Raw genomic sequence first — 26109 nt, 5'->3', positions numbered from 1 at the left:
AGTATTGGAAAAACCACGTTCGCCTCATGTAGACGAGTCGCTAGTTCTCAATTATGGGTTTCGTTCACTACGGAGCTATCTGCCAACAATCGAGGGCAAAAAATACCAAGACCTCAGCCTGATGTCAGGAAGTCCCAAGCGGAGCCTCGAGTCTGGGAACGAGCACAAAACGACTAACATACTTCCGAATGATATGGTTCAAACTTCAAAAACCTCGTAGCGGTGCCAATCATGACGGTGAGTCAAATAACGCCTCCCAACGCGCGGACAAGAAACATCAAATCGGAAATCCCAATCCGATTTAACGGCGGTGGCGCGACAGCATTCATCAAGGAAGGCGTGAGAGTAAGTTCGAAGTGCGAAGGCATCTCCAAAACGCTGACGAGTCGTTCATGCGAAGAGGGCGGGAGGGAGAGAGAAGGAACAACGTCTATCATTTGATTCAGCCAACTTGAAGGGGTGACACGTAAAAAAAAGTGCGACCGCAGGAGGGCGCACTGTGTCGAAGCGAGAGTCCGAGACCAGTTGAACTTTGAAGATAGAGAGATCGACAACGTGCCTATGCTTCAAGTGCGTAAATTCGAGGTCTGATTAGATAGATTACAGAATAGGACTGTTCTATTCTAAATTTTCAAACGTTGCAAACCCGCGTTGAGCATGGGCTTGAACGAACGAGCGCACAAGAATTGGTAGAGTGGGGGGAAATGTTACACAATTTACACAATTCCATCCATCGGGGTAGTAAGCCTACATTTATGGAAGAAACGGAAAAGCATAAAGCTCACAAATAACCGCTAGGTTTAGAACGCAAGAGCTGAGGAAGCGCTTTTCAACCACTGCGCCGCTGGTAGATGCACCACGGTTGTCTATCTCCAACATTGCTTTGGTACAATTCAGTCACTCCTCCATATATGTTTAATATTCCGGACTCGAGAACCTTTAGTAAAGCCTTTAGTCTTTGGTCTACATATGTCAATCAAGTAAAGAAATGATGGGGAGCGGTATGATAATGGCCACTCAATGGCCACTCACGTCTAGATTCGATGGGAGCTTTCATTTTTCCATTTTTCCCGGTACGACTAAAGGCGTGCGTTGTAAGATATTAAAGAAAGTCGATGAAGCCAGAGAGTTGTGTACTTATTAGGATTTGTGTATATCCGAATCGAAGGGATCCAAAAGTCGCCAGCTCACAGCCACTGAGGCCGGCCAGTCCCTTCACCTTCCGCTCTCTTCCTCAATGAAACCGACTTCGCACCAGGACGAGACTTACTCGATGGAATCAGCAAAGACCCGCAACATAATCCTTGTTCCTTACTGTACTGCAGATGCCGTCGAAGCATGAGTCGGCATCGAGGTTCCAACAGAGCGAGAGTGGTGACTAAGCTCATCGCTCCTGCCTTGTCACAGTACTCCACGTTCGACGCTCGCTCAGCGTTCGAACCTTTCACTCGTTTTTACACCCACCAACCCACCTCACATAACAATAAAACTTTACATCTCGTTTTCTTCTTGAATGCACAGAAACTACCAATACCCACATAGTTTACATCCCAGTTGATTCAGAACTAGTCAATCGAATTATTTCTTGTCAAGTTGTATTTCCACAGCCAACAACATATTAACAAGTGAAGAAACAGCTACTATTGCGAGAGAGTAAATAATCGTCGGAAAATCCCGCCCACCCAGCAGCGTGATCTTCCTGCGTTCCTGGCCAAGCTAACGCTTGCCCTCAGCCCAACCTACAGTCATCAGTAAACATACAGTACCGGCTTGTCCGGCTTTTTTCGGCTTTTTCCCCACCAAAAATACGGAAAAGCCGACAAGCCGCAATCTATGTCCCTTTTGGGACAAGTCGGTTCCGAGTGTGCACATGTAAATAGAAGTAAATAGAATTACATGAGGCTTGGAAAGAGTAATTACGGCTTTTCTTATCTATATGTAGATAAAAACGTAACGAAAAGCGTCTTGTGACTTGCCTGCCATCAAAAAAGCCGAAAAAAGCCTAAAAAAGGCGAAAAGCGTTATGTCATTTTGCTGATGGCCAGCTCCCTCGTACATAGCTCAGACCACGAAAGACGACGTTGGACGTTCCTTACCCGTCTTCCCGGATTCGCTTTCGCTTGGACGCTCTAGTTCCTCGCACAACAGAAACGGGACGTCAATCGCTCCGAGTCATTGTCAGTGGCGCTCTAGGGATAATTTGGAATGATTGACACCGATCGTCAGCACGTTTCTCAGGATTGGAGTTATAGTACTTGAAGCTTGAAGCTTGAAGGCTGAGTGAGTTAAAATTCGGTGATGCAGGTTTTCAATTTTCAATTTTCGTATTCTTCACCATTACTTTTTCCTATGGTGGCCTCTTAAGATTAAATGTGTTCCATCTATCCGGTTTGTTGACACTCAACATTGGCAAACTCTATTTGACTACCAGGAAGTGGAGTATACATTAAGATGGGGTTGTTCACCACTGTCTACACATTTGTTAAGTCACTCCATTCTTCCAAAGGCAGGGTCGATTCTGACAAGTTATTCAGTTCCTCTCAAATGTCGACGTCCAGTTGCGAGAATAATAAGGCTCTACTGTATATAAAGTAGCTTGTCATGCGTTACTCCAACGTCGACGAGCTCGCCTCACTTCCACCTCTGTGAACCCCACCCTCCGACATCCGACCATGTTTGTTCCAAGCGCAGGAGCACCATCAACCCAGGATTTGCGCCTTAGGTATCGCTTTACTTACGATGTTGATGTTTCAATCTCAGATTATCTCGTTCCTAATGCGTCATTTGTGTAGAGACTCCATATTTGGTGCCATTTCGTACCTGAGCTTAACACCCTGCATTATAATCATCCTCATCGCCATCCTTCTGTCTCTCCATCCCTTGTCCAAGCAAAAGACAGACAGAGTCAGTTTCCGGATTATGATATACGCGCTATGTGGCAGGTGAAGGTTTATCTTTCAGTTGGTGAGCCGGTGACACTGATCATAGTCTCCACTTATTCAGCGTTGTATACTCTATAACTATGAATTTAGTAAATCGCGTTCACGGTCAAACGGCGTGTCGTGTTACGGGTTCCTCGACGGTCGTAAGGAGTCGTATTAATTATAACGTGTGTAGTCTTTCACGCAACAGGAACAGTTTGGTCTGCACCTATCATCCTTCCTCTTTTTCTGCATCGGGCTCAACCTTCAGTATGTGTTCTCCTCTCTTCTCTTGGGTACCTGTATCTAACAATCAGTCAGACTGGTCATGATACATGGAATTGACGGAGCAAAAGCAGAAAAGTACTACGTTTGGGGCAGCCTATCATTGGCGCTAGTGTTGAGCGTCGTGGCTTACGTCTCGAAACAAGTAGTGTGAGATCTCCCCCGGCATCTCTAGCTTCTGGTTGATTCAATCCAGTGGGCCGCGCCACAACTTACAGGTACGATTCTACTCAAATGGGGTGTTACTACTATGACCCCAACCCTGTCAGAGGCTTTTGGTGGCGTGTGCGTGTTTGGCTTTTCTCCAGGTTATCTACAAATCGCCATATGATCTCAACGTTCAAGGTCTTTCACACAGATGGGCATGCAGAATATATGGAGCTTCCTCACTATGGCTGGAGAACTTGTCACGTTTTGCTCGGTAGTCATTTACATGATTCGTGTTAAGGTTCGTTGTCGAAATGACGCTCTTTCCTTCATTACTCCGTGTCTTATGATCCTCATTCTCCTCAGGTCTTCTCCCCAGGTCCTGGTCGAGCAACGATAGCACCACGTTCCCAAGGAATCTCAGCATCACATCAGTACCGCAAACCTCTGGGACCTAGACAGTACCGGAACGTTGTATTGCGTATCTCACTCTACCCCCTTTCGTCGTTGGCTACATCAGGGATATCAGCTATCGGGAACATTTCTAGTCCCTACCAAGGAATGAATAGTCGATCAGTGCGTGCCTCAGCAACGGCTCGTTATGATACCTAACAAACATTTTCATCTTGTTACGTCTTTCCAGGACTGGATTGCTGTAAGCGCATGTTGGTATCTTTTCTCATCGTTCGTGTAATGAACCGGTTGGACTGATGGTCGATGCATAATTCCTTAGTTCGCGCCGCTTTCTTGTTCCGTGGCACAGTCTATGCATTGGTCGCTGCCGCAGACCCGGTGCGTGCCTTCCATCCGCCATATTTCGATTATCTGGGAATCTCTAATACCTTCCGTATCGTAGGCTATCACTCAAGGCCTGAAAGTGCTATACAGACATTACGCAAGACGACAGACATCAAGCCTTTCGCCGCCAAATGAAGTCGACGTCATTGGTTCTGTTGCTAATCATAGCTGCTCAGGTACAGCTGGACTCGAGCTCGAAGGAATCTCTGATTCGAAGAACGAAACTGCTCGTCGGCCATGCCTTGACGAATCTGGCATCATTCTGCCTGCAACACCGAGAGCAGCGGTTATACTGTCACACAGGGGCGCTACTCAGCATGGCAATAGCTGTGCGACGTTCATGGGCATGATGAATGTGGGTCGGAGCGAATCCCAGATCGATGAGTCCAACATCGCTCATCGCTCGTATCGGCAATTGTAAAGAAGTGGCTTTCTGTTTTGTGTGAACAGTGGACATGTGATGATATTGTATTTACTTTGTATACTTCTGCCTCATTCTGCTATTCCCATCGGTTTGTCATTTGTTCCATTTCGAAAATCATCCAATAAACATTTTCACCTGTTTACCACTAACCACCATGAGCCCTCGAACGAACGACGAATGGGCGACTGTAATTGGTCAAAAAATCACCGAGGTGCTCGCGGATACGTCTGAACCTTCATCTTCCTTCACCTCACTCAATTCTCCAAACGACGTATTCGCATCCGGAATCGATCACACCCTCCTTAAACCAGATGCTACTCCGGCACAAATCGACGCGCTTGTGGATGAAGCTGTCAAGTATCGGTTCAAGGCAAGTTTCGATATGCGGATTCGGTTGTACATTTCATTTACGGAACGGTTGTACACTACCTAGTCGTGCTGCGTGAATGGAATATATACCAAACAAGTCGCTGAAAAACTCAAAACTCATGGATCCGAAACGATTGCGTGTACAGTCATTGGGTTTCCGTTGGGTGCCAGTACGACGGCTGTGAAGGCATTGTGCGTTCTTCCTTTTTATTCTTCTCGTCTTTCGTCTTTCGCTCGTTTTCTAAATCCTATTCTTCACGATAGCGAAACCCGAGATGCTATAACCTCCGGATCTCAAGAAATCGACATGGTCATTTCGATCGGCCTACTGAAATCAAAAGACTACGCCTCTGTACATACCGACATATCGTTCATCGTCCAAGCTGCATCTCCCGTTCCCGTAAAAGTCATTTTAGAAACTGTGTTCTTGACTCCGGAGGAGATCATCGCCGGTTCATTTATTGCAGCTGAAGCTGGAGCTGCATTTGTAAAGACTTGTACTGGGTTTTCCGGGGGTGGCGCAACGAAGGAGGATGTCAAGTTGATGTGGAGGAGTGTGAAGTACAAGGAAGGTGCGGTTGGGGTCAAGGCTAGTGCGGGGATCCGATCGTTTGAGAAATGTTTGGAGATGTTCAAAGCAGGGGCAGAGAGGATTGGAACGTGCGCTTCTGTTTCTCGACTGTCTTTCACTCGAGAGCTGAGGTTTCTTTTTATTGTCTCTAGATCATCGGGCGCAGCTATTATGGCGTTGACTACGACTGCAGCAGGTGCATATTGAACTACGCGAGGACATGTACAATTTACAAACATATGTGAAAACAATTTACGACGCACTTCGAGGAAGTCTTGCCATGACCGTTCGTTTTACCGCCGACCCCATTCGGCCAGGATCAGATACTAACTTACATCGGTATTCCGCTCGTGATGTTCAATCGACCCTTGATTTCCTGAAGAACAATGAATTTATACCACCCCGTATAACCGGGCGATACAATTTGTCTATTCCAGAAGTTTGAGCAAAAAATTGGATACTGTAGGTTAATCGATTTGCGGTACTGTAATAAGCGTGTATATCCTATACAGATCGATCAGTCCCTTAGCTTTGGGTCATGATCAATATGTATAGGTTGATGTAGGTTCAGAAGATCAGGAAACCACTGGCACCGCGATGGTTGAAGAGAAAGGAATGCGTGTCCAAAGATACTTGAAAACGTTCCGAAAATGGCGAAGGGGTGGACACGTTGATCAAAGAGTAATACGATGATCGTTAAATCACGATAATGTCCCAGCAACCAGCGACAGGCAGTGGACTCTGCGATGCGAAGTGTCCATTTATACAGATTCCGAGCTTGCACTGCAAACAAGACTGTGAATCATAGATTCACAGTTCAGAATGAGTAGGTGATGATAGAGCAAGGACGCACGCACAGAAATTGGAAGGATACACATATCAGAGAACAGTATCATAATTTAGCGTGCGAGACCGCATCTTCACGCATCGTCTCGTTTCCCTTCATAACCAGGACAAAACCCTCCGGCACGTATGAGAAGCGTTGAGATCGACGAGGGTGCAGGCTCTTATTCAAACGTTTCCACGCTAAAACGAACCATCTTCTGACACCACCATTGCTCCTCGTCGATTTGATAACGGAAGGAGGTTCAGAACCCGAAACCGCACTGGCGCGATTTGCATTTGAGCGGCGGCGAAGTACGCGACGTCTAGATCTGATCTATCGTCAGTTCTCCAGAGCTGAAGTAGCGAAGTGTTTTCTACTCACGCGCGACAAGGTGAACGTCTCCACTTTAATCTCCTAGATTTAGTGGTGTTGAACGTATTTCCTGTCTGCTCTGAAGACACGGCTGTCAACGCCGGTCTAGGTGACAAAACTCGGAAGGGAAGACAGAGCATGGCCATGAATTGAAGAGTAGGAGACTGAGAGTGAAAATTAGCCTAGGCCAGTTGGGCGGTCACTTTTATAGCCCCAGGGTCAACCAAATCATGGCTTGCTTGATGTGGGTAACAATGCTTGAGTGGCTTGAGAGACACAACAAAGGAAGGTTGAAGCTGCGGCCCGAGTAGTTCCATTGTTCTGAACTCTAGTGGCATCGCTTGAACAGCTGTTTTTGGAAACAAAGTTCTCAAAAGCTTTGCTAGTACGTGCAATGCTCTGAGGATTCCTATAGTGAGGGCAAGAGATCTAGAGGCAGAACCCTTACATCAGCAGATGCTCACATTTCACCAAGTTCTCCTCACGCGTCCATCTCGCTCTCAATGTCGTCAAAACACCTCTCTCGATTTCTTACCTGCCCATTTGTACAGCACCAAAGCTTGAGGTAGCTTACTTAAAGTCTTATGGCTTTATCCATCGATCCTTTGGCGTTCGAACCAACGATTTACGGTGTTTTCTGTTCTCGCCTCACCCAGCCTGTGCCCTCTTTAGATCTCCTTCTCGTCCATCGTGAGCAGATACCTCAAAACGGTGGCTCGAACCTCGCCCTCAAAGATCATTTCCATTTACCACGGCGAACACGATACAACAGTGGGTCTACTCAACTTTCAATACAGCCCGCGCAACCGATTATCATACGACTCGAGCTTCATTCGGCCACCGGCTATTCCACAGAAGACCTGGAACATTCAAGGACACTTCGTTATTGCTGGACGAGGACCAGGTTTTGTGCGCGGAAGAGAAGAGGGGGGCACGTAGAAGACATTGTGCAACCTCATTTTACTATCAAAAGTTAGGGTATTGCCTAGCGCGGATTGAGAATCGTGGCGATATCAAAGTGTAGGTTCACCGAACAATATCGTGACCATTACTCGAACTTCCTCTTTTGAGGTCGAATTCATTGCATAACAATAGTTCGAGCAATTTCAATGGTTTTCGATGGGATATAGCGAGGACGATACGCTTTACGATGCATAGCCGTTTATTGGTCGTGTTCCATGGCATCCGTCGGACACTCAATATTATGCACGCTTTCTGTTGTACCGGAAGGACGCCTGTGTTTCTTTACACTGTGGTGCCGCTACCTGTCTCTCTCTCACACTCGTGTCTGCTCCAGGGGAAGAGGGCGCGAGGCCTCCAGCTAGCAATATACGCCTCAGGTGTTCTTTTCACTCGTTGCCAAAAAAACGCAGCTCCGTGTACAGAAACTGCGTACATATCACTATGCACCTTGTTGTCACTATCACCGCCCTTCTTTCTATCCATCGCAAAGCCGCCATCCGGGGCTTGTAGCGACTGCCAAAGACTCCCCGCGTGCAGGAATTGACGTTGAGGCCTGACTCTCTACATCAATGGGTCACGGTTCCTGGTTTGACTCAGTCAACTCAGCCAGAGCTACGCGAGTCTACTAGGAGCAACTTTACTAGATATCGGTACTTCGAGCTAGGCGCATTGTGATAGGTAAATCCCTTTTGCGGGTAGGGGTGTTTGATAGCGAGACACTAGTCAGTCAGCTCTGGTTCTGTTAACCGGCGTAAAGGTACACTTAACACTGAATAACTCGATATTACCCCCGAGTTCCGAGCACCGTTTTTTTTCTTTTCGTCCTTCAAGTTTTTCGAGCTTCATGTCGTGACGTTGATCTACTTGAATACGTTTTTAACCATACGGAGCACAGAACTTATCTCGCTACAGCGCCTGTACATGTAAATATGTGGAAATCAAAGCTCATCTTTAGGGTGTTCTGCCACACGTTCGCTCGATTCAGATTCCTCTGAAGCTTTCTCATGTGTTGTACTTTCACTTTCTGCCGCTTTCTTCTCCACTTTCTCCTGCTCCTTTGCCTTCTCCCTCTTTGTTTTCTCTTTCTTTGCCTTCTTCTCTTGTTCCTTCTTCTCCTTCTCCTTCTCCTTTCCCCTCTTTTCCTTTTCCTTCTTCTCCTTCTCTTGCTCCTTCTCCTGTTCCTTCTGCTTCTGCTTTCTTTCTTGCTCTTGCTCTTCTTCGTCCTTTGAGCCACTTTCACGTAGTAACACGTCGAAAAACTTTGACAATGGCTCTAGTTTCGTTTTACCTAGCCAAGTTCGTTGCGTTAACATGCGAGAACAAGAAAGCAAACGGACAGAATGATACGTACCGTTATATCTCGTCGGTGTCTTTTCACCAGCGTTGTATACCAAGACCTTCGACTCATCGCCCCCTTCAATGCCTAATAACTTCTCCGCCGACTTCCCGTCAATATCTTTGTGGATACCCATCTCTATCCTATTTTGATACCGCTGAGCAATAACTTTCCATAGAGTAGGAACCTTCTTTTCTTTAGTCAAAAGAAGAGCACGAGGTTTCGATGATTCGGAAGTCTGAGGGGAGTGACGGATTCCGGTTGTTGAGTTGACTTTTAACGCCGATTGAGTGGGTTTATCAACACACCTTCTCTATCCATGCTTCAACACCGTCTACTGACGAAAGTTTCGCGTTATTGCTTTGAGGAACACGCAAAGAGACGTAATTGACGAATGCACTGGCGGTACGTTCGCCTTGATAGAGCATCGGTGGCGCGGCTGTACCTCGCGGGAAGACCTGAGATTTCCAGGAGTTGAAATGGTTTTCATGGCGTGTGTTCGTAGAGTCGTACGAACCTTTACTGTTGGGAATCCTTGGACACCCTATAATTAAAAGTAGTAGGTAAGACATGGAGAAGGCTAACGACCCAATCCACGACGCACCTGCTCTGCACATAGAGATTTGTTTTGATCATCATCGCAATCGACGGCATAGAACGGTATCAGAGGAGACAAGTTCTTCGCAGCTTTGCTGAATTCGGGCGTCATTCTTTGACAGTGCTGTATATAGCAATGAATGAGTGCCCAAAAACCCGCCATTGGGAATGATGGAAACTCACCCCACACCAAGGCGCGACGAATGCTACCATACTCGTTTCCTATGAGGATTCATGTAAGTAAGTCAACATAGGCTGGTGGAGAAAGAAGAGAGTAATACATCAGCTTTCATAACTTTTTTGAACGCTTTCTGATCCAACATCGTAACTCCCGAATTCTTAGCAAACAGTCCTGCTGAGACCAGTAAAGGTCCTAATGCCAAAGCAATTGATATCAGTGAAAGTGGGGGCATTGCATATAACGACTCGCAGATTTGGAATGGAAAGTGAAGGCGAAGGTGACGGCGGGAGATTAAGGACACGTCTGCGAGGTTGATAGGAAATTCTGGGCTGACGTGGAAGTGAGGTGGGCCACGTGTCCGTTATTCCTGCTCAGGTTGAAGTCCCTCATGTTCCGGTAACCGTTCTCGCGAGTTTCTGGAGCATCTCATTGATGAGGAAAGTAAAACAGGAGGGCTCAGGAAAGATGAAGAGACACAGGCTGTCGCGTACCGTAACCTTCACGTGGCAGCTGTGACATTCCCGGGTCGCAAATCGCAAGTCTGGGTTCATCAGGTCGCTGCTATCCATCTAAGTATTTCATGAGTTCAACTGCAATCTTTTCATGTCTAGCTTCTCTGTCGTCAGCTACTGTCTCACTACCAATACCAACTTACGAAGGGTGCCGGTGAACGGGCACGCGCTTTGAAGCACTCCATATCATTGAACGGAAGAATTCCATCAAAATCCCGTCTCCTTTCTGCACGCCCATAGCAAGGATTCTGGCGCAATATACTATCCCTCCAAAACTTCTGAAGCGAAATCCATACCACCGCTTACGTCTTGGTTGTGTGCTCGCTGGACAGAAATATCCCGATAGACGTGAGTATGTTAAGGGGTAAATCTGTCCGGGCGATCATGATATGGTCTGTTGCAAAAAAAAGTATTCACTTGGAGACGGCTTTTTGAATAGCTTGTCCAATCCAACGCGCCATTTTACGCGTTCCTGTCAGCCGGGAGCCGGCAATCTTTTGTCGCGTGACAGTTTGAAACTCAGACAAAATTTTGTGCTCACGTAGAGAAGCGATCACAAAAAAACTTTTGTTCTCAATCTTTCCTCTATACCGCCACCCCTCCATTCCCTCCATCCCCTCCTACTCATTTCCTAGTTCGTGATAATCAAAAGATGGATGTAAGTGTTTGTCTACATCTAACCTTGGTCTTACTGATCGTGCCTATCAGCCCAACTTCGTTCAAGGACTGCACAATCTACTGGTTCAGACCACCTCTAACGATACCAATCAACTCAAAGCTGTAGGACGCTATACTGCCTATATTTCTTGACCCAACGGCCTGATCGTGTCTTCGATCTCTTTAATCTTTCCTCTACAAGGCCACGGCGACTCTGAATCAAGAGTACTACAAAAATCCAGCATGCATATCTGCACTTGCCAGTATCATAACGAGCTCACCAGAACAAGCGGTGGGTATCTTCATTCCTTGATTACTGCTACCGTTTCTCATTACAACTCTCACAGGTACGCCAGCTTGCAGCTGTCGAGATGAGAAAACGTGTATCCTACAGCAGTGGCACACTTTGGTTGGCTCTGCCTCAAGGCGAACGTGAACAGATAAAAAATAAGTTTCCAGAACTGATACTCGCTGAGTCGAGGTGCGATACCAGCTTTTCGGTACCGCGATCAAATCTTTGACGGACTTTATACAGCAATTTAGTCCGTCATTCAGCCGCGCGAGTAGTTGCTGCCATTGCTGCCATCGAACTTCCAGCGGGAACATGGAATCAACTCCTTCCTTTCCTTCAACAAGCCTCAATCTCCTCGAATCTCTCCCACCGTGAAGTTGGCGTCTACATGCTCTTTACCTCCCTCGAGCACGTTGTTGACGGCTTCCAAGGTCAACTTTCCTCTCTCTTCCAGCTCTTCTCGCGGACCTTGAGTGATCCTGAGAGTATTGAAGTGAGGATAACGACCGTCAAGTAAGCTGATCTATGAGATAAAACCCATTATGATAGTTGATCGGGCTTTCATCGCAGAGCTTTGGGTGCCATTGCTCAGTTGATCGACAGCGATGACAAGGAATACCTAGTAAGCGAAGAATTTTAGCCCGCGCCGGTTTCTGTATACTTACCAAGTTACTTTAAGGCACAATTTCAGGCACTACTTCCTGCTATGATTCAAGTTATCGGCCAGACGGTCGAGACTGCCAATGAAAGTGGTGCTCGTCAGTTGTTCGATGTCCTCGAGACCCTCCTCATTCTCGTACGTATGATATACTTACAGCTTTCGTAAATCTTTCTCATGTGCTGTGATTTTTCAGGAAGTTCCCATCCTCAGCAAGAACATTGCAGACCTGGTCGATTTCTTACTTCGCTGTGGTGGTAACAGGGGCTATGAAACTGACTTGAGAGTTCTTGCTCTCAATGCTTTGAACTGGACCGTTCAATAGTGGGTGGGCGAAATCTAGAGTCAACTCGGTATCTGACTAGCGCTTTGTAGCAAAAAATCTAAGCTCCAGAGCGCCAACCTTGCTCCTAGGATGCTTGAGCTTCTGATGCCCGTAACTACCGAAGAAGAGCCAGAGGATATCGACGAGGATGCTCCTTCTCGCGTAAGCATCACGGTCAATACTCTGCTTCCCTCTACTGAATGTTCTTCCTTGTATTGCAGTCCGCATTACGCATTATCGATGGTCTTTCTACCAACCTTCCTCCCGGTCAAGTCTTCCCTGCTCTTCGCACACTCATCCTACAGTACTTCTCCAGTCAAGAACCATCTCAGCGTCGTGGGGCAATGCTCGCCTTAGGTATCGCTGTCGAGGGATGCAGCGAATACATGACGCCCCTAATGGGAGAAGTTTGGCCCGTTGTCGAGGCTGGACTGCATGACGGAAATGCCACTGTTCGTAAAGCAACCTGCGTAGCTGTCAGCTGCTTCTGCGAATGGTTGGAAGAAGAGTGTGTCTCGAAGCACACCACTTTGGTTCCCGTACGTCCGTTCTTGGTTCGTCCTACATCTTGAGTGTTGTTGAGTGTGATTGCATCTAGGCTATCATGAACCTCATTAATGACCCCGAAACTCAACGTTCTGCCTGTACCGCTCTTGATGCTCTCCTCGAGGTCCTCCACGACGTTATTGATCAATACCTCCAACTCATCATGGAGAGGCTTTCTGGCCTCCTGGAAACTGCTCCTCTGCCTGTCAAAGCCGTTGTCACAGGTGCTATTGGCAGTGCCGCCCATGCCTCGAAGGATCGCTTCATTCCCTTCTTCCATCCTACCATGGAACGTCTTCAACATTTCCTCGTTCTCAAAGCCGAGGGCGAGGAGATTGAGTTGAGAGGAATTACCATGGATGCCGTTGGCACGTTCGCCGAGGCCGTTGGCAAGGACTTATTCAGACCTTATTTCGCGACGATGATGAAGCAGGCGTTCGAGGGTGTCGAGATGGGTAGTGCAAGATTGAGGGAATGTAGTTTCTTGTTCTTCGGTGTGATGGCGCGCGTCTTCGGTGAAGAGTTCGCAGGATATTTACCCCAGGTTGTTCCTCCTCTCGTGCAAAGTTGCAAGCAAGCAGAAGGCGGTGAAGAGAGTAAGTGGCTGGAACTGCTACGCTTCCTGCCATAGTGAACTGATGTCCTTTGATCTCCCAGTTTCTGTCTCTGAAGCCTCCTCCGCGTTCAACTCTGGCAACACTCCTGCTAATGCCATTGCTATTGGTGATGAGCGTGACGTGAATGGCATGCCCACCGCTGAGCTCGAGGACGTGGATCTCGACAAGCTCATGGACGTCAACAGCGCTATTGCTGTTGAGAAGGAGATTGCCGCTGACACCATCGGCACGCTCTTCTCTGCAACGCGCGACCACTTCTTACCTTACGTCGAGCAAAGCACGTTAGAGTTGGTGAGCCTGCTTCTCCACTACTACGAGGGTATTCGGAAGAGCGCATTGGACTCGTTACTGGAGATCGTCCGGACTTTCTACGATTTGAGCGATCCCGCTGAGTGGCAACCAGGTCTCAATGTTGTAAGTCTACACAAAGCAAGTGAATATTGGGGCTGACCTTGTGAGCATAGGTCGTTCCGTTGCAACAAAACGTGAAGGACCTCATTACACATGTTCTTCCTGCTCTCTTGGATATGTACGAGACAGAAGATAACAAGTGAGTAATTTTCGATGCTTGAGTTTTCCCCCGCCTGCGTCTGCTTTGATGAAACATTTACTCAGCTCACTTCGACGCCAAAGGCGAATGAGACTACTTTTCATTTCCAACTGATCCTTATTTTCATGCTTCATTGCTCTTGTTTCTTCTCTAATACTAACGTCCTCTCATTTGCTCCTGCAGGTCCGTTGTTGCTGCTCTATGTGTTGGCCTCGCTGAAACCATCAACAAGGTTGGTCCTGGCTTCGTTGAAGGACGTGAGTAATACGATTGCATGAGTTCCTCCGTCGTTGTTTCTCACCTCATGAGTAGGCATTGAGGAGTTGTGTACTATTGCCATTCAAATCCTTGAGCAGAAAGCCTTCTGCCAACAGGATCCGGATCAAGATGAGGAAGAGGAAGCACCTGAGGCTCAGGCTGAATACGACTCCGTCCTCATCTCCTCTGCGGGTGACCTTGTTGCCGCACTCGCGAACGTCTTGGGTGCTGATTTTCAACCTGCTTTCCAACGTTTCTTACCTCTCATTGCCAAGTTCTACGTAAGTCTTCCTTGAGAGGTTACGCCAACCACTCAATCTCTTTCACAGAAAACATCGCGCTCGTTAAGCGATCGTTCGTCTGCAATCGGTTGTTTGGCGGAGATCATCACTGGCATGAAGAGTGCTATCACTCCTTCAACGGAGCCTTTACTCGAGTTATTCTATAAGGCTCTCGGCGATTCGGACGCAGAGGTCCTGAGTAACGCCGCATTCGCCGTTGGCCTCCTTGTTGAGCACTCCGAGATTGACCTTTCCCCTCATTATCTCCATCTTCTCGCTGCTCTTCGCCCTCTCTTCGTGGTCACACCTAATTCACCCCCTTCCCGGTTAAACGCCAAAGACAATGCCTGTGGTGCCGTCGCTCGCCTCATCCTCCGAAATGCCTCTGCTGTTCCCCTCGAACAAGTCCTTCTGGTCTTTGTCGATGCTTTACCATTGAAGAACGACTATCTGGAGAACAGGCCAGTGTTCCGAGCCATCTTCCATTTGACAAGAACAAATGGAGCTGCGCTTGGACCGTACATGGACAAGTTACTTCAGGTCTTTGCTACCGTACTCGACCCCAGTGGTCCTGATCAAACTGGGGATGAAGTTAGGGGAGAATTGATTCAACTTATTGGTGCCCTCAATGCACAGGACCCAGCGAAGGTGCAAGCCGCAGGCCTGAGTCCGTTTGTACATGGGGCATAACGGTAGTTAATGTGCTCTTTTTCACTTTTGTTACGCGACGACTTTTGCGACGGTTTTCTTCGTTTATGGTACCACGCCCATGACATGTAGTTCCTTTCCTCGGAAATGTTTTGATATCTACTACCTGCTGAGTACTATACGTTTGTTTTTTGATTTAGAATACCTCTTGTTACAAGGGAATAATTTCGGTGAGAAATGAACAGCCCAAGTTCGAATTTGATTCACATTCTCAACCTTAGCCAAAGCGACGGTGTGAAATGAAGGTGAGGGTAAATGTACAACCGAATTTTCTATTCACAAAACCACGAACTACAACATCGGAACAGAATGTCTTTTACATAAAGATGGTAATGGCGATTCCGCATACACTAACCAGGTTCTTGATATGCCTGAATGGTGTTCCGAGGTCCATGCGTAGATAAGCCTGGATATTATCGCTGTAAGGAGATAAGACAGAAAGAGATATTAGATACTGCGAAGTCGTCCAATACCAAATTCCTCAAGCCGTTCCGAGGCGTGCAGAACGAACACTCCTAGCTTCCGAAGGCGGTTTGGACCGCCAGGGCGATATTGGAATTGAAATCGGATGATACGACTTGCACAAACGTCAAATTAGGGTGTTGAGAACGGAAATACCTCTTTGGACGGGGTTTCTCGGCGGGTAGCCAGACCGGCTACCATTGCAAAAAAGACCCGTCCACCTTCATGTACATAGGTCTCTTCGTCCAGATGGAGTTTGATTCTTGTTAAATTAAGGAGAACCGTGGCGAGCTTCAGAGTCAAAGATCGAAGATTCAGGCAGGGAGCCAGAACCGGGATTGAGTTGAGGGACGGACACGGAGATATGGCAAAAATGTCTAAGCTTCAAAGGAATTGTCCAACTCGAGGTCATTTAGCTTTGGCGCGTGAACGTCCCAAAATCATGGCATGCTCGTCGACGACAGAGCCGTAGTTGGCTTTGCCAATGACAAGATTTGAGGGAAAAAGCTGAGAGTAGTTCTCACATGTAATCAAGACAGCTTCTGGTAAAGTCCCGAGTAAAACTTCGATAACGTGTCCCTCATCCCTGAGAGGCAACGTGCCAGATTTACAGAGGAAGAAGCTGGCCTCCTAGAGATATCTGAGAGCTCGATTAGAAGCTGCGCAAAACCATAAGTCACGTCGATCAATTGAGGCTGGGATAAGGTGCAAGTGTTTGCGGGCAAACAAATTGAAGGGATCGGAATCCTTTTCGGTGTCAACATTCGAAGTCATGCTAAGTGTCGGCTGGATCTGGTTATTGGGAGACTCGATGCTTGGAGTTAAAAATCTTTGGATTGTCAGACCTTACTGGGGACCTCACTGGATCCCTTATTCAACGAATCAACGTTAGGCCCTCTCCATCCCTCCAGCAGCCCCACGTTTCCAGACTCTCTGACTTCTACCTTCTCGAAGTACCTCGGACTTAAGAACCCTTTGCTGTCACCCTCAGTCAGGACAACACCGTTGTCGGACAGGAAGAATTTGACACCTTCCGACAGCGCCAGGGGCACGTTGATGTAGATGAATACGGTTGCAGTCTTGCGCATACCTAAGGAAACGGAATGTGAGTATACGTAAAGCAGATGAATACAAGAAAATGAGCGTACCACTAATCGCTTGACCAGAAAGACCTTGCGCAAGATGTATATGATTTCTTTTCATCTTTGAAAGACCTTGCTTCGCTAATAAGCGGCCGATCTGGTGAGTAGACGTCCTCGCGGCTGAAGAAATAAAAATGATGATTTGACTAACATATAGCCTCCCAAGCCATTTTGTTTGTTCCGTGGATCACCAGGCCGGAGGGTATGTCAGAGAGCGAGAGTATGGGCTGGAGTTCGAGTTGAACTGACTGTCGATGACACTCAATTACATGAAATGAGTTTGTATCGATGCGACTCTCACCTTGAGAGAATGTCCTTGATTCGCTTTTATCCACCACTCCTCGACACCAGACCCGTTCTTCTCAGATGTGAGGCTATACCGTTGTTTGGCATCTGCTTGGACGATCGATTGCAGGCCAGCTAGATCAAGGTTCTGGGATGAAAGTTTTGGGTTCGAGAGCTGAATTGTATGTCGATGAGAAGGTAGTTAAAGAGCACTCAAAGCAACGACATACCAGATCAGTAACCTTCACATAACCATCAGCTCGCATTGCCAGACCCTCACTTTGTGCACCGTGGCGTAGCAGCCAGGATAGCGTCTTCGATATGCGGACTTCGGCAGAGTCTTTGGATAATCCTCTCAGCTTTGAAGATGGCTGATTTTGCTTCGAATTCGAGTTAGGATCAAAACCATCTCCCTGCTTTTTAGTGTTTCTGTTCGTTTTGTGTGATCTTTGTTTGTTCGAGGTGGCAGAGGCTTCGGTAGTTGAAGTATGGGTAAAAGTGGAGGACGATTCGCCCGTAGGTATCATGGTAGCGGCAAAAAAATCTTGAGTAATTCTCGTGAAAGCACGACCTGTATCGGCGATTGTTTACACTACATTACATGTCATATCAGACCGCTTATAACAGGTAATAGCAACAAGCAGACAGCAGCGTATGTATAGAAAATGCAGCGTCCCTCGGCTACGATGTTTTGATCCTTTTCGTGGGCCTTTCTTCCTCAGTTTCTCCATCGAAAGCACCGCCCTTCAAACCCTTCATCTTTCGTGTCTGCAGCTTGTCGAGATCCTGTTTCCCGACATGAACCCGACCTCTGAGATCACCCATTTCATCAACCTCGAAATTCTTCCTCTTCTTACCCAATCCCTTCTCGACATCCGTCTTCTTCAACTTGGGCCGCCTCATCGCCTGCTTGAGCATTTCTGAATCCGGATCCCTATGTCGACGAAGGACGAGGTCTATTGACGGGCCCATGTTGACCAATTCGACACGCGGAATGCGAGTTCCGGATGAGAGTAATTTGGTTGTGTACGCTCGTATGTACACCTTTGGTAAAGAGGTGGCTGTATCCGCCGATGTGGATGCTGTATTGAGCGTAACGGGTGTTGGTGCACAAGATACACTGATAACATGTTCGATACCAGCGAGACATATCGATTCGACCTCCTCGCCGTTGAAGAAGGACATCAACATCGATTTGAGCTGTATAAAGCGAGGGTGGGTATCAAAAAGTTCTGAAGCAAAATGCATCAACGGTTTGTGTCCCGGGGTTGATTTCGCAGACTGAATCAGAATTGAAAGTAAGATTTCGGGAAGGCGAGTGGAAGGGGGATGCGGACCTTAATATCATTCATGCTCACGAAGTTCTCTATTCCGACTTCCACCATGTCGAGCACTTTTCCGTCGTACATACGAACGAACGTCAAGCCATTCGGCCGCTTTTTTGTGCTTTGTCCGATAGCAAAGAGTGATGCATCGTTTTTAGCCGACCAGAACTCGAGTGATTGGATTGAAGAAGAGCCAGAGGTAGGACTGGACTCGTCAAATGGGTGTATGACATTCTTTTTTGAGAAGGAAATAGCATCTGGCCGCTTCAAAGCCATCTACAAGGACGTTAGTTGCGTCCAAGGGCTAGGGGATTTGCACACGCACCAAGTCCTTCATTACATTGTTGACGACTTCACCTGTATGTGTGCCCTTTACGAAAATCGCAATCCGTGCGTCCTCAATCTCTTTGGGTTCCCTCGCGTCAAGTGCCCTTTTAGATCTGGCATTTCGTGGTTTGCTGGATCATAATCAACGTATCAGCAATCGCCAAGGAAGACATTGTAAGACTTACACGACTCTCAACATTTTTTTTTGAGCGTGCGGAAGGAAATCTAATCACCGAGAATGCGCCGCGTCTTGGACTCTTTCTCACACAATTGCGAATCAACGTGCAGCCTAGTATACAAGTTATTATTATTATTAGGAAATTAAATCCTTCATTATAGATTGAGCAGCTGGTGCCGGTCTCGGTGACATCTACATTGTATAGGCGCGCTCTGGCGGTGTACCTTAGGTTCACGAACCCAATGACGGATTCAGACTTGAATAGGAGATCGATATCTTCACAGCAGTAGAGTCTCAGCCCAACGGACGAGATGGAGTGGACACCACAAAGATGCATCCGACTTAAGTCTACTCAAGTGCATGCATATTCATATACAATTCTCGAACTTTAGACTCATTGGTGAATCCATACTGTACGGCTCACCAGTATCGAACCTATCAAACTGTTCTGAGATGTATTTCGTTTCAAGCTTGTATCTTGTTAATCGGAAACTGTACTACGAAGCATTTCACATCTATCATGTGTTAACGTTCGTCAAGATTGGTGCCTACTCTATATCGTAGACAATTTCTGCTGGGCATCTAGGTTCCGAAAGGCGAAACATCAGTAATCCAGGCTTCCCATGGTGATTTGAAGCTCGTTACCTTTTCTCAACTCCCTTGACATGAAGAAATGCCACCGATCAGAATAGCGAAAAAATGGCGAGGAATGAATTGAATCTCACGTTCTCTTTCCAGGCAAGCTGCGCTTTGAGTTCGGTGAGACCGAACAAAAGGACAACGTCAAACTTCAGGCGGAAGTAAATCCCATTGGGTCCGTAGAGGCGGGGGAGCGTCTTTGATATCTGACGCATATTTGCCTTGACCTTGCACAGCGGTTGGTAACAATCTGGACGCAAACATGTATGCCTTTGGCAAAAAAAGAGGTAGTTGAAAGTACCTGGATTCACATCGGTCCACATCGGCTTGATAGCATCTCCTCGGTAAGACAATATTTCGACCGGAAGACTTCGCAAGGCAGCTTGCATACGGCTTTCCCGAGTATATGTTGTCCGGAATTCCTTGGTCTCAGAGACCCTGGTATGCTGAAAATCCAGATCTACACATCACAATAGCGTCTCGTAAATTGAGTAATAAACCGACCTTTTGAAGGATGCAAGAAAAGACATGTGGGACGACGCGGGTGCCAGATGGTTCGGTCGTAACTAGATGTTCACGATAGAGATGTTCAGTGTTTTGGGCGTCGAATTCGGTTGTACATTGGATTCCGTAGGACCATCGCGCAACCCGTACTGACACAAAATGATCGAGGTAAAAAGAGACCGCGCCATCGGCAGTAGCTTTGTTTCTAAAAAGCTGTTGAGAACGGTGATCGCCCTGAGTCAAAGGGGCTGGGTTTCGAGACATACAGGTTGCTCTTCGGGCGACAGACATTGATACTATACTGGCTTCCGAAATGTACCAGTTTCGAAAATAGCCATTCACTCCCAGAGAATCCCCCTACTAAGAACATTGACTGGCAGTTCCAGTTAGCAACCATCGACGGAGTATTTGCGAGTACCATAAGCCTCACTTTGATGGGTTGGTTTCCGGTGGCACTGAGAGCCTGTTCGATGGCGTCAATCAGAGACATCAGTGAGGGTTCAAAGAACTCCTCGATAACGGTGCTGGAGCATTGTAACACTATCAGAACGGGTAACATCGAAACCGAGATACGAACCCTGGAAGAGCCATTTGACCGCTACGTATATTCAATGATGGATCATTATCGCGAAAGCTTCCAAACTTGATATAAGTCGCTTGGTTTGGACTTTTGAATCGTAATTTGGCCTTCTTGTCAAATTCGTCGATAATTTGGTCTATGTCGTCAAAAAATCGTGTTCCGGAGAGTTTTTCTGAATTTTGAATGTGAGAGGAAGAGGCTTGCAGATAAAGTTGACGGCCAGCCCTTACCTTCGAAGTACTTCCGGGCCCGATTATTGACGAAGATAGACCCAGCGAACACGCCTGTCCAGAGAAGACGAAAACTACAATGAGGCTCTTTGCCACCAGCAGAATAAATTGTATTGGACATACACTGCGGAGCTGTAATCTCCTCCAAGTTCATTTTGTCGGCTGGACTTGTTTTACCGGAATGCACAGTGTACGTGCTCAGATCAATTGTTCCCCCTCCAGCGTCAACTATCAACACACTATCGCATGGCTATAGGATATGTCAGCATTCAACGCTCTACAACATGGGGACTCGCTCACCGAAACAGACAGGCGATTGTGAATGCAGAAATGGAGACATGCCTCTCCCTCCGTAACGAATGTAACTCGAGCTTGCCCTTCACGAGTATCTGGGATGAGTCCAGCCTCGATAGCGGCACGACGCATGCTGAACTGCTGCGCTCCTTCCCATCCATTGGGATGAGAAAGGACAAAGTCGATACTTTCCTCAACCGAGGACCAAAAAGAGGAATCAGGAATGATTTCGATGATGTACTTCTTCGCACAATAAAAGAGGTACTCGAGGAAATCAGCGAAGACATCCTCTGCAGATTTGCTTGCGGGTAAAGAAGGGATACGGTTCGATGCCTTAGTTTTGGAAGCATCTGTGATTGTGCTCTTAGGTCTCAGATGGAGCTTGAACCTAGACAATGGTGTTAGATGCTTTGGGAGGAAAAATGAAATAGAAGCTAAACCATTTCGACAGAAACCAGTTGTTTTCTCTGGCCTCCTCTTGAACATGCTCTTGGGACGCTTCCGCGCCGACAGCCTTCACGCGACCTTCACGGTCATAGTAGATAATAGACGGTATCTTAGCATCACCTCCGACATGGTCCTGTCCCGGAAAGCTATGAAGGAGCTCAGTCGGCACCGTCGATCTCTGACCACTGGAGGCGATCTTGTCATACCGCGTAACTGGCTCAACTTTAGGTTCAAGTCCAGGTTCTAGAATACTAGAACGCGCAATCAATTCATAACATGGACGTTGAGAGATAAAAAGGACACGCCACCTGTAGGAGATGCCACTGTATGTTGTCCCAACGTCGAAAGCAAGGACGAGTTTGCGGTTTGGACCGCCGTAGGGGTTTCGCAGATGATTCATATTGAGGGGAAAGAAAAAGTTTGAAGAGAGAAGTTTGAAAGAATATGCGGGTTTAAAAGCTGTTGAGTTTGAGATGGTCCAGAATCCTGAATTCGAGTCACATCCTGATCCTCTGCTGCGCAGAGTTTGAGGTAAAAGGTAGTCAGTATTCAAAAGGTAGATCCTATTACTACGATGAAACCATCGAGAGCTAATTTCTGCCCACGAGGACAGCACGTTGTAGGTCCAATATGTAATGGAAGCCGAGTGTATGAAAAGAGAGGACCCAAGGAGGGTTTGAGGCGATGTCTTTGCTTCCTACAATTACATCTTTCCTCCCTCAATTCCTCAGCCCTACGACAGCACAAGGCAACGACGAAATGTCGAACCCCGTCATACGCAGTGACAGAAAGCCACTAGCTGAAAGAGGAGACGATGAGCGATCAGATCCGACAAGTAGCTATTCACAGAGGATGGGAAGAACGGAGAAAGAGGCCAGTTGTGCATGCGAAAAAGCTCACAGGGAGGGAGCAGAAATTGACGACCTTGCGAGAACGACACGTCTCGAAGATAACACCGCAGGAACAACCATATATTGTCGAAATGACACATCCCACAGTGTCAACAGTGAATATCGCTATCAAGGTATGAAAAACCCCGCTCATCGATCCTTGATTGAGGGAAAATCAGTAGGGGTACACGATAGGGAGAACCCTCGTCAAGGCGATCTGAAAGCGATCGGCTTTCCGTCCCAGATTTCATCTGGTGAACAGTCTAAGGAGACAGTTCAACAACACCAGCATCGGTCCAAAGAGAATCACGAAACAACAAAGAGGACCCCCAATAGCACCGCCGGACAGATCGAAAAGGTGCCGACCAGAGAGATTGTCGAAAAACTGAAGGAGAAGAACAAACATTTGAAGGACCGATTGGAGAATTACGAGATCGAGACCGAAAAGCTCAATAACAAGTTGAACGCGAACGAGCGCGAGAATGGCCATCTCAGGATGCAACTCGAAGCGAAGGAGGGGCAACATGCAGCTGATCGGCAGCTTCTGGAGCAGCGAACAAGGGAACTCCAATGTTCACAGACGTATTTGAGCGCCGTACGGTCGTATTCAGGACGCGAACTGATCGACCTCGTCGAGGAACTGAACACGGAGGTCCTGCAAGCAGCAGCATACATCACAGACGCTGTCGACCTCACACTTTGCAACGACAAAGGCCACTTCACGGAAGGCCAAGACTTTCTCGCAAGAGCCAAGATGATGGTAGGAGATGAGGTGGTTAATATTCTTCTGAAGTCGAATCGTTCCTCCGACGCCTTTCGAACGATTGTTCAAAACACACTCCAAACAGTAATATTGCGTGACCTGCAATATATGTTGAATTCTTGGTCGATCAATCCCGACACCTCCGGAGTGTTCGAGGAGACCTACAAGTCCATTCGCAAGAATGGTGCGTCCGTGCCGAGAGATGCTTCAAGTTGTTTGTTAACGCTCACCTATAATCCCATTCTTTCCAAACTTTCCCAGTCGAAAGACAGTCAATTGCAGGGCGATGGAAAGCCTTGACAAAGGCCCAATCCAAATACGCTTCATATGCAGCCATGGATCAAATCACCGGAAACCACATCTTCAATTCGATCCTTTCCATCCTATTCGTCGCCACGGGCAGATTGAACAAGAAAGATTTCAACCGACGGCTCTCTGATATCATCCGGGAGATTCTGACTCGTGCAGCCCAGCTCGACAAGGTTCTTGGAGAAATCATCGACGAAGACTGGGAAGTCTTCTACATTCTTCCAGGGGAACGATTCGACCAGGATTGCATGGTAGATACGTATGCAGCGCCAACAACTACGACAAGACGTCGATCGGGATCCGAGCTTCAAACAGCTCCCACTGCAACAATTTTCTGCAGCACGGATCTCGGGTTGTTGAAGAGAGCGTCTGGGACTGAGCGGCGTCAGGCCATGCTAAAGGCAAAAGTCCTCCTACAGGCAACGGTTATGGAGGGTCTGGATGAATCAGGTAGTAACATACAACTCCGTTGAGCTCCCGCTTCACTTGTATGCAGTATTTCTTGAGACGGAGAATCAAGCAGATGATCGTGAGAGCACGAGCTCGTTGGTACCTCGCCGATTACTGCAAAACGGTAAATCTTACCTAATCTTTAGAAATTGACTTGCGAGCGCGGATCGCGATTGAAATAAGCTCATTTGCAGTGTTTACAGCAGACTGCCGTTGTGGCAGTAAGGAGATACTACACAACGTGGAATACTTCGAAGTATAATGTTGTTAATTGAGATACTATGGTAAATCGCGGAAAATGTAGGTACTGTAAACTAAAAAATCGTTACACATATCCTTTACAAAGAGAATAAAACTAACTTAAGAGCCAGCTCGCCCTCACTCCACCGAATAATCTGGCGGACAATACCCATCGTAGGCATACTCATCCTGAGCCTAGGGGATGGACACCAACATTCTTATGCGATCCCAACATTGGCACCTTATTGTCACGCTCCCGGTGGGGGAAAAGTTACTACCCCCACGTCGACAGGACTCGTCCGTTTCTCCCGAGCCATAGATACCCCCACTTTGACTTGGAGAGGCCTTATAATAGGGACTGTAATCTCGGGGAAGGCGAGAGTGATGTTGTGGTGCTGTTGGGGTAGAGCTAACGGGGGAGGTAATGATCGTATTCTCGAGGAGGTAGCGGGTTATCGTAGTGCCGAGACGGCGAATCATCACGCTATACTGTGTACCAAGAAATCACAACCCCAAGTTCCCCACTACGAAGAATTACGATCAACTAACTTGTAGATCTGTATAATGCAGTAAGGTTAAATCAAGAATGTGGGCGCATAGGAAAGGTCTGCCCTGCCCTGAAGCTGGATCACGTGGTGTTTTTAAAAAAACGATTCCGACGCGCGTCTTGCGTTTGTTTCATCCCACCACAGCAGGCCGAAAGCCGCGATACTCGTCCCGCACAGGGTACCTGTTACTCTTTCATAACGAGTGGGCTAAGGTCTGAGTATTATGCTTCCTAGATCGGCTTTAGTTGAGCCTGGTTTTAACTAGCCAAACAACGTATCAGAAAACTCCTCGACTCTCTTTCCATGCCTGAAGATACGAGGGTGTAGGAGAATCATGGTTGGAATTCGTTGTGAAGATCGGGCGGTCGTTCTTTTTTCTCTTCTCTCTTCTATGCCGGAGGCTTCTTTTGGTGGGAGCGGGATTGGGTTTAACCAAGTTGCGGTTAAGTCTAGCGACATGGACCCTTTCTTGGTTGTTCATCTGAACAATCCTCAATTGCTATGCCTGTTTGATGGCCGTTGATCCAAGCGACCTAATAACTCCTAATCATAAAGTTCGATGTAACTGATTAGCCGAGTCACTCTCCTCAAGTTCCATCCTTGATTGCTGCTCTTCTATTGCACCACAGGTGGGTCATACTGCACTTCTGATATGCATTCAGTTATCGGCCATGTACGCCGTATTCTACGCAGCCCCTGTTGGTTATTGGGATCATGACATCCTAGCTTTTTCGAGCCATCGCGCGAATTATGGGGATTTAGGACTGGATTGCGGTTATGTTTGTACTCGTCGGCGTTGGGCAGGTATAGACTTGGCATGGAGATTCATGAGAGGGGTTTTGGGATGAACTTTCCTTTAGTGCACTTCGCGGCGCACGTTATCTTTCTGTGTCGCGAACAGGAGGATCGACGTGTAACTCGATTCAGACTACTCTTGGCCTGCTGTGCCACCAATTTTTTTCTCTTTTTTCATTCTCTTCGGAGAGTGTTCAGCTTGATGTGGGTCTACTGTCATTGGAAGAGGTATGTTGTCGACTCTTTTCTGATTTTCGAAGTTAACTTTATGAATCTAGTATCTTCATCCCATCAATTGTAGTCATTTCGTACCCTGTAGCTAGCAAGCGAACCATGTCCGTTCAGATACCTGCGCATTTTTAGAGGAATCAGAAATAAGATATATGTCGACTTTTGGGATGTGATTGTTGGACGTTGGAGATTCACTTGCTACTGATGCAGTCGAGTGGATTGCTCGTCCTTTGTGTAGACAAACAGTCGCTTTTTTTGAGTGTTTCTGTTTGCCCA

At 47.2% G+C, this 26109-nt stretch overlaps 8 protein-coding genes across 9 annotated transcripts; 4 read left to right on the top strand and 4 right to left on the bottom strand.

Moving 5' to 3' along the window:
• The first annotated feature begins 2042 nt into the window (after nucleotides 1-2042).
• Nucleotides 2043-4601, top strand: E1B28_007156 (uncharacterized protein). The gene is made up of 13 exons (XM_043151870.1): nucleotides 2043-2280; nucleotides 2366-2481; nucleotides 2535-2722; nucleotides 2793-2942; nucleotides 3004-3085; nucleotides 3139-3191; nucleotides 3243-3356; nucleotides 3425-3491; nucleotides 3565-3654; nucleotides 3720-3929; nucleotides 3997-4018; nucleotides 4087-4145; nucleotides 4210-4601. The coding sequence occupies exons 3-13, from the start codon at nucleotides 2673-2675 to the stop codon at nucleotides 4570-4572; spliced, it is 1260 nt and encodes a 419-aa protein (XP_043009951.1). The 5' UTR covers nucleotides 2043-2280; nucleotides 2366-2481; nucleotides 2535-2672; the 3' UTR covers nucleotides 4573-4601.
• A 128-nt stretch (nucleotides 4602-4729) lies between these two features.
• E1B28_007155 (uncharacterized protein) lies at nucleotides 4730-5722 on the top strand (the record flags this gene model as incomplete). Its single annotated transcript, XM_043151869.1, has 4 exons — nucleotides 4730-4945; nucleotides 5009-5136; nucleotides 5209-5604; nucleotides 5668-5722. The coding sequence occupies 4 exons, from the start codon at nucleotides 4730-4732 to the stop codon at nucleotides 5720-5722; spliced, it is 795 nt and encodes a 264-aa protein (XP_043009950.1).
• A 2790-nt stretch (nucleotides 5723-8512) lies between these two features.
• On the bottom strand, nucleotides 8513-10272 carry E1B28_007154 (uncharacterized protein). Its single transcript, XM_043151868.1, has 7 exons — nucleotides 9891-10272; nucleotides 9793-9831; nucleotides 9617-9733; nucleotides 9530-9556; nucleotides 9321-9470; nucleotides 9028-9250; nucleotides 8513-8964 (listed from the first exon to the last, which is right to left on the bottom strand). The coding sequence occupies exons 1-7, from the start codon at nucleotides 10020-10022 to the stop codon at nucleotides 8615-8617; spliced, it is 1038 nt and encodes a 345-aa protein (XP_043009949.1). The 5' UTR covers nucleotides 10023-10272; the 3' UTR covers nucleotides 8513-8614.
• Nucleotides 10273-10871: 599 nt separating this feature from the next.
• On the top strand, nucleotides 10872-15403 carry E1B28_007153 (uncharacterized protein). The gene is made up of 16 exons (XM_043151867.1): nucleotides 10872-10960; nucleotides 11011-11082; nucleotides 11162-11251; nucleotides 11307-11440; nucleotides 11495-11764; nucleotides 11822-11873; nucleotides 11931-12047; nucleotides 12106-12233; nucleotides 12285-12396; nucleotides 12456-12773; nucleotides 12833-13376; nucleotides 13438-13811; nucleotides 13862-13947; nucleotides 14131-14204; nucleotides 14260-14486; nucleotides 14535-15403. The coding sequence occupies exons 1-16, from the start codon at nucleotides 10955-10957 to the stop codon at nucleotides 15174-15176; spliced, it is 3246 nt and encodes a 1081-aa protein (XP_043009948.1). The 5' UTR covers nucleotides 10872-10954; the 3' UTR covers nucleotides 15177-15403.
• Nucleotides 15404-16335: 932 nt separating this feature from the next.
• Nucleotides 16336-17632, bottom strand: E1B28_007152 (uncharacterized protein). 2 transcript variants are annotated; one of them, XM_043151865.1, is made up of 5 exons: nucleotides 17314-17632; nucleotides 17100-17258; nucleotides 16950-17046; nucleotides 16805-16895; nucleotides 16336-16746 (listed from the first exon to the last, which is right to left on the bottom strand). In XM_043151865.1, the coding sequence occupies exons 1-4, from the start codon at nucleotides 17608-17610 to the stop codon at nucleotides 16807-16809; spliced, it is 642 nt and encodes a 213-aa protein (XP_043009946.1). In that variant the 5' UTR covers nucleotides 17611-17632; the 3' UTR covers nucleotides 16336-16746; nucleotides 16805-16806. The 2 variants fall into 2 exon arrangements, with proteins under 2 accessions (XP_043009946.1, XP_043009947.1); XM_043151866.1 differs by having other exon boundaries at nucleotides 16805-17046.
• Nucleotides 17633-17764: 132 nt separating this feature from the next.
• Nucleotides 17765-18934, bottom strand: E1B28_007151 (uncharacterized protein; the record flags this gene model as incomplete). Its single annotated transcript, XM_043151864.1, has 4 exons — nucleotides 17765-18364; nucleotides 18421-18684; nucleotides 18734-18866; nucleotides 18921-18934. The coding sequence occupies 4 exons, from the start codon at nucleotides 18932-18934 to the stop codon at nucleotides 17765-17767; spliced, it is 1011 nt and encodes a 336-aa protein (XP_043009945.1).
• A 469-nt stretch (nucleotides 18935-19403) lies between these two features.
• Nucleotides 19404-24149, bottom strand: E1B28_007149 (uncharacterized protein). The gene is made up of 16 exons (XM_043151863.1): nucleotides 24032-24149; nucleotides 22508-23982; nucleotides 21916-22406; nucleotides 21814-21858; nucleotides 21601-21753; nucleotides 21167-21548; nucleotides 20990-21116; nucleotides 20867-20920; nucleotides 20634-20808; nucleotides 20487-20580; nucleotides 20323-20429; nucleotides 20057-20261; nucleotides 19854-19998; nucleotides 19639-19802; nucleotides 19559-19572; nucleotides 19404-19495 (listed from the first exon to the last, which is right to left on the bottom strand). The coding sequence occupies exons 3-16, from the start codon at nucleotides 22005-22007 to the stop codon at nucleotides 19462-19464; spliced, it is 1791 nt and encodes a 596-aa protein (XP_043009943.1). The 5' UTR covers nucleotides 22008-22406; nucleotides 22508-23982; nucleotides 24032-24149; the 3' UTR covers nucleotides 19404-19461.
• On the top strand, nucleotides 22292-24042 carry E1B28_007150 (uncharacterized protein; the record flags this gene model as incomplete). The annotated part of the gene is made up of 2 exons (XM_043151862.1): nucleotides 22292-23444; nucleotides 23522-24042. 2 exons carry the CDS (start codon nucleotides 22292-22294, stop codon nucleotides 24040-24042), a joined length of 1674 nt encoding a protein of 557 aa, XP_043009944.1.
• Nucleotides 24150-26109: the final 1960 nt, after the last annotated feature.

This window comes from Marasmius oreades, chromosome 4, assembly GCF_018924745.1.
Source record: "Marasmius oreades isolate 03SP1 chromosome 4, whole genome shotgun sequence".
Classification (NCBI taxonomy): Eukaryota; Fungi; Basidiomycota; class Agaricomycetes; order Agaricales; family Marasmiaceae; genus Marasmius; species Marasmius oreades.
This window is presented reverse-complemented; position numbering and strand designations above follow the sequence as displayed.

Bases quoted from the DNA above. Each gene is read 5' to 3' on its own strand.
- E1B28_007149 (XM_043151863.1), bottom strand. From the start codon at position 22,007: ATGAATCATCTGCGAAACCCCTACGGCGGTCCAAACCGCAAACTCGTC. The intron at 21,754-21,813 runs GTATGACAAGAT...GCTCCTTCATAG, and splicing joins AAAGTTGAGCCAGTTACGCG to CTTTCCGGGACAGGACCATG. The intron at 19,999-20,056 runs GTCGGTTTATTA...CTGGATTTTCAG, and splicing joins TTTCTTGCATCCTTCAAAAG to CATACCAGGGTCTCTGAGAC.
- E1B28_007152 (XM_043151865.1), bottom strand. From the start codon at position 17,610: ATGATACCTACGGGCGAATCGTCCTCCACTTTTACCCATACTTCAACT. The intron at 17,259-17,313 runs GTATGTCGTTGC...CATACAATTCAG, and splicing joins ATGTGAAGGTTACTGATCTG to CTCTCGAACCCAAAACTTTC. The intron at 17,047-17,099 runs GTGAGAGTCGCA...TGTCATCGACAG, and splicing joins ATCAAGGACATTCTCTCAAG to TCAGTTCAACTCGAACTCCA.
- E1B28_007153 (XM_043151867.1), top strand. The intron at 11,441-11,494 runs GTGCGATACCAG...GACTTTATACAG, and splicing joins CTGATACTCGCTGAGTCGAG to CAATTTAGTCCGTCATTCAG. The intron at 12,048-12,105 runs GTACGTATGATA...GTGATTTTTCAG, and splicing joins TCGAGACCCTCCTCATTCTC to GAAGTTCCCATCCTCAGCAA.
- E1B28_007156 (XM_043151870.1), top strand. From the start codon at position 2,673: ATGTTTGTTCCAAGCGCAGGAGCACCATCAACCCAGGATTTGCGCCTT. The intron at 3,086-3,138 runs GTAAGGAGTCGT...CAACAGGAACAG, and splicing joins TTACGGGTTCCTCGACGGTC to TTTGGTCTGCACCTATCATC. The intron at 3,357-3,424 runs GTGAGATCTCCC...CACAACTTACAG, and splicing joins TACGTCTCGAAACAAGTAGT to GTACGATTCTACTCAAATGG.
- E1B28_007154 (XM_043151868.1), bottom strand. From the start codon at position 10,022: ATGCCCCCACTTTCACTGATATCAATTGCTTTGGCATTAGGACCTTTA. The intron at 9,832-9,890 runs GTATTACTCTCT...GAATCCTCATAG, and splicing joins AAAAAGTTATGAAAGCTGAT to GAAACGAGTATGGTAGCATT. The intron at 9,734-9,792 runs GTGAGTTTCCAT...TGCTATATACAG, and splicing joins TCGTCGCGCCTTGGTGTGGG to CACTGTCAAAGAATGACGCC.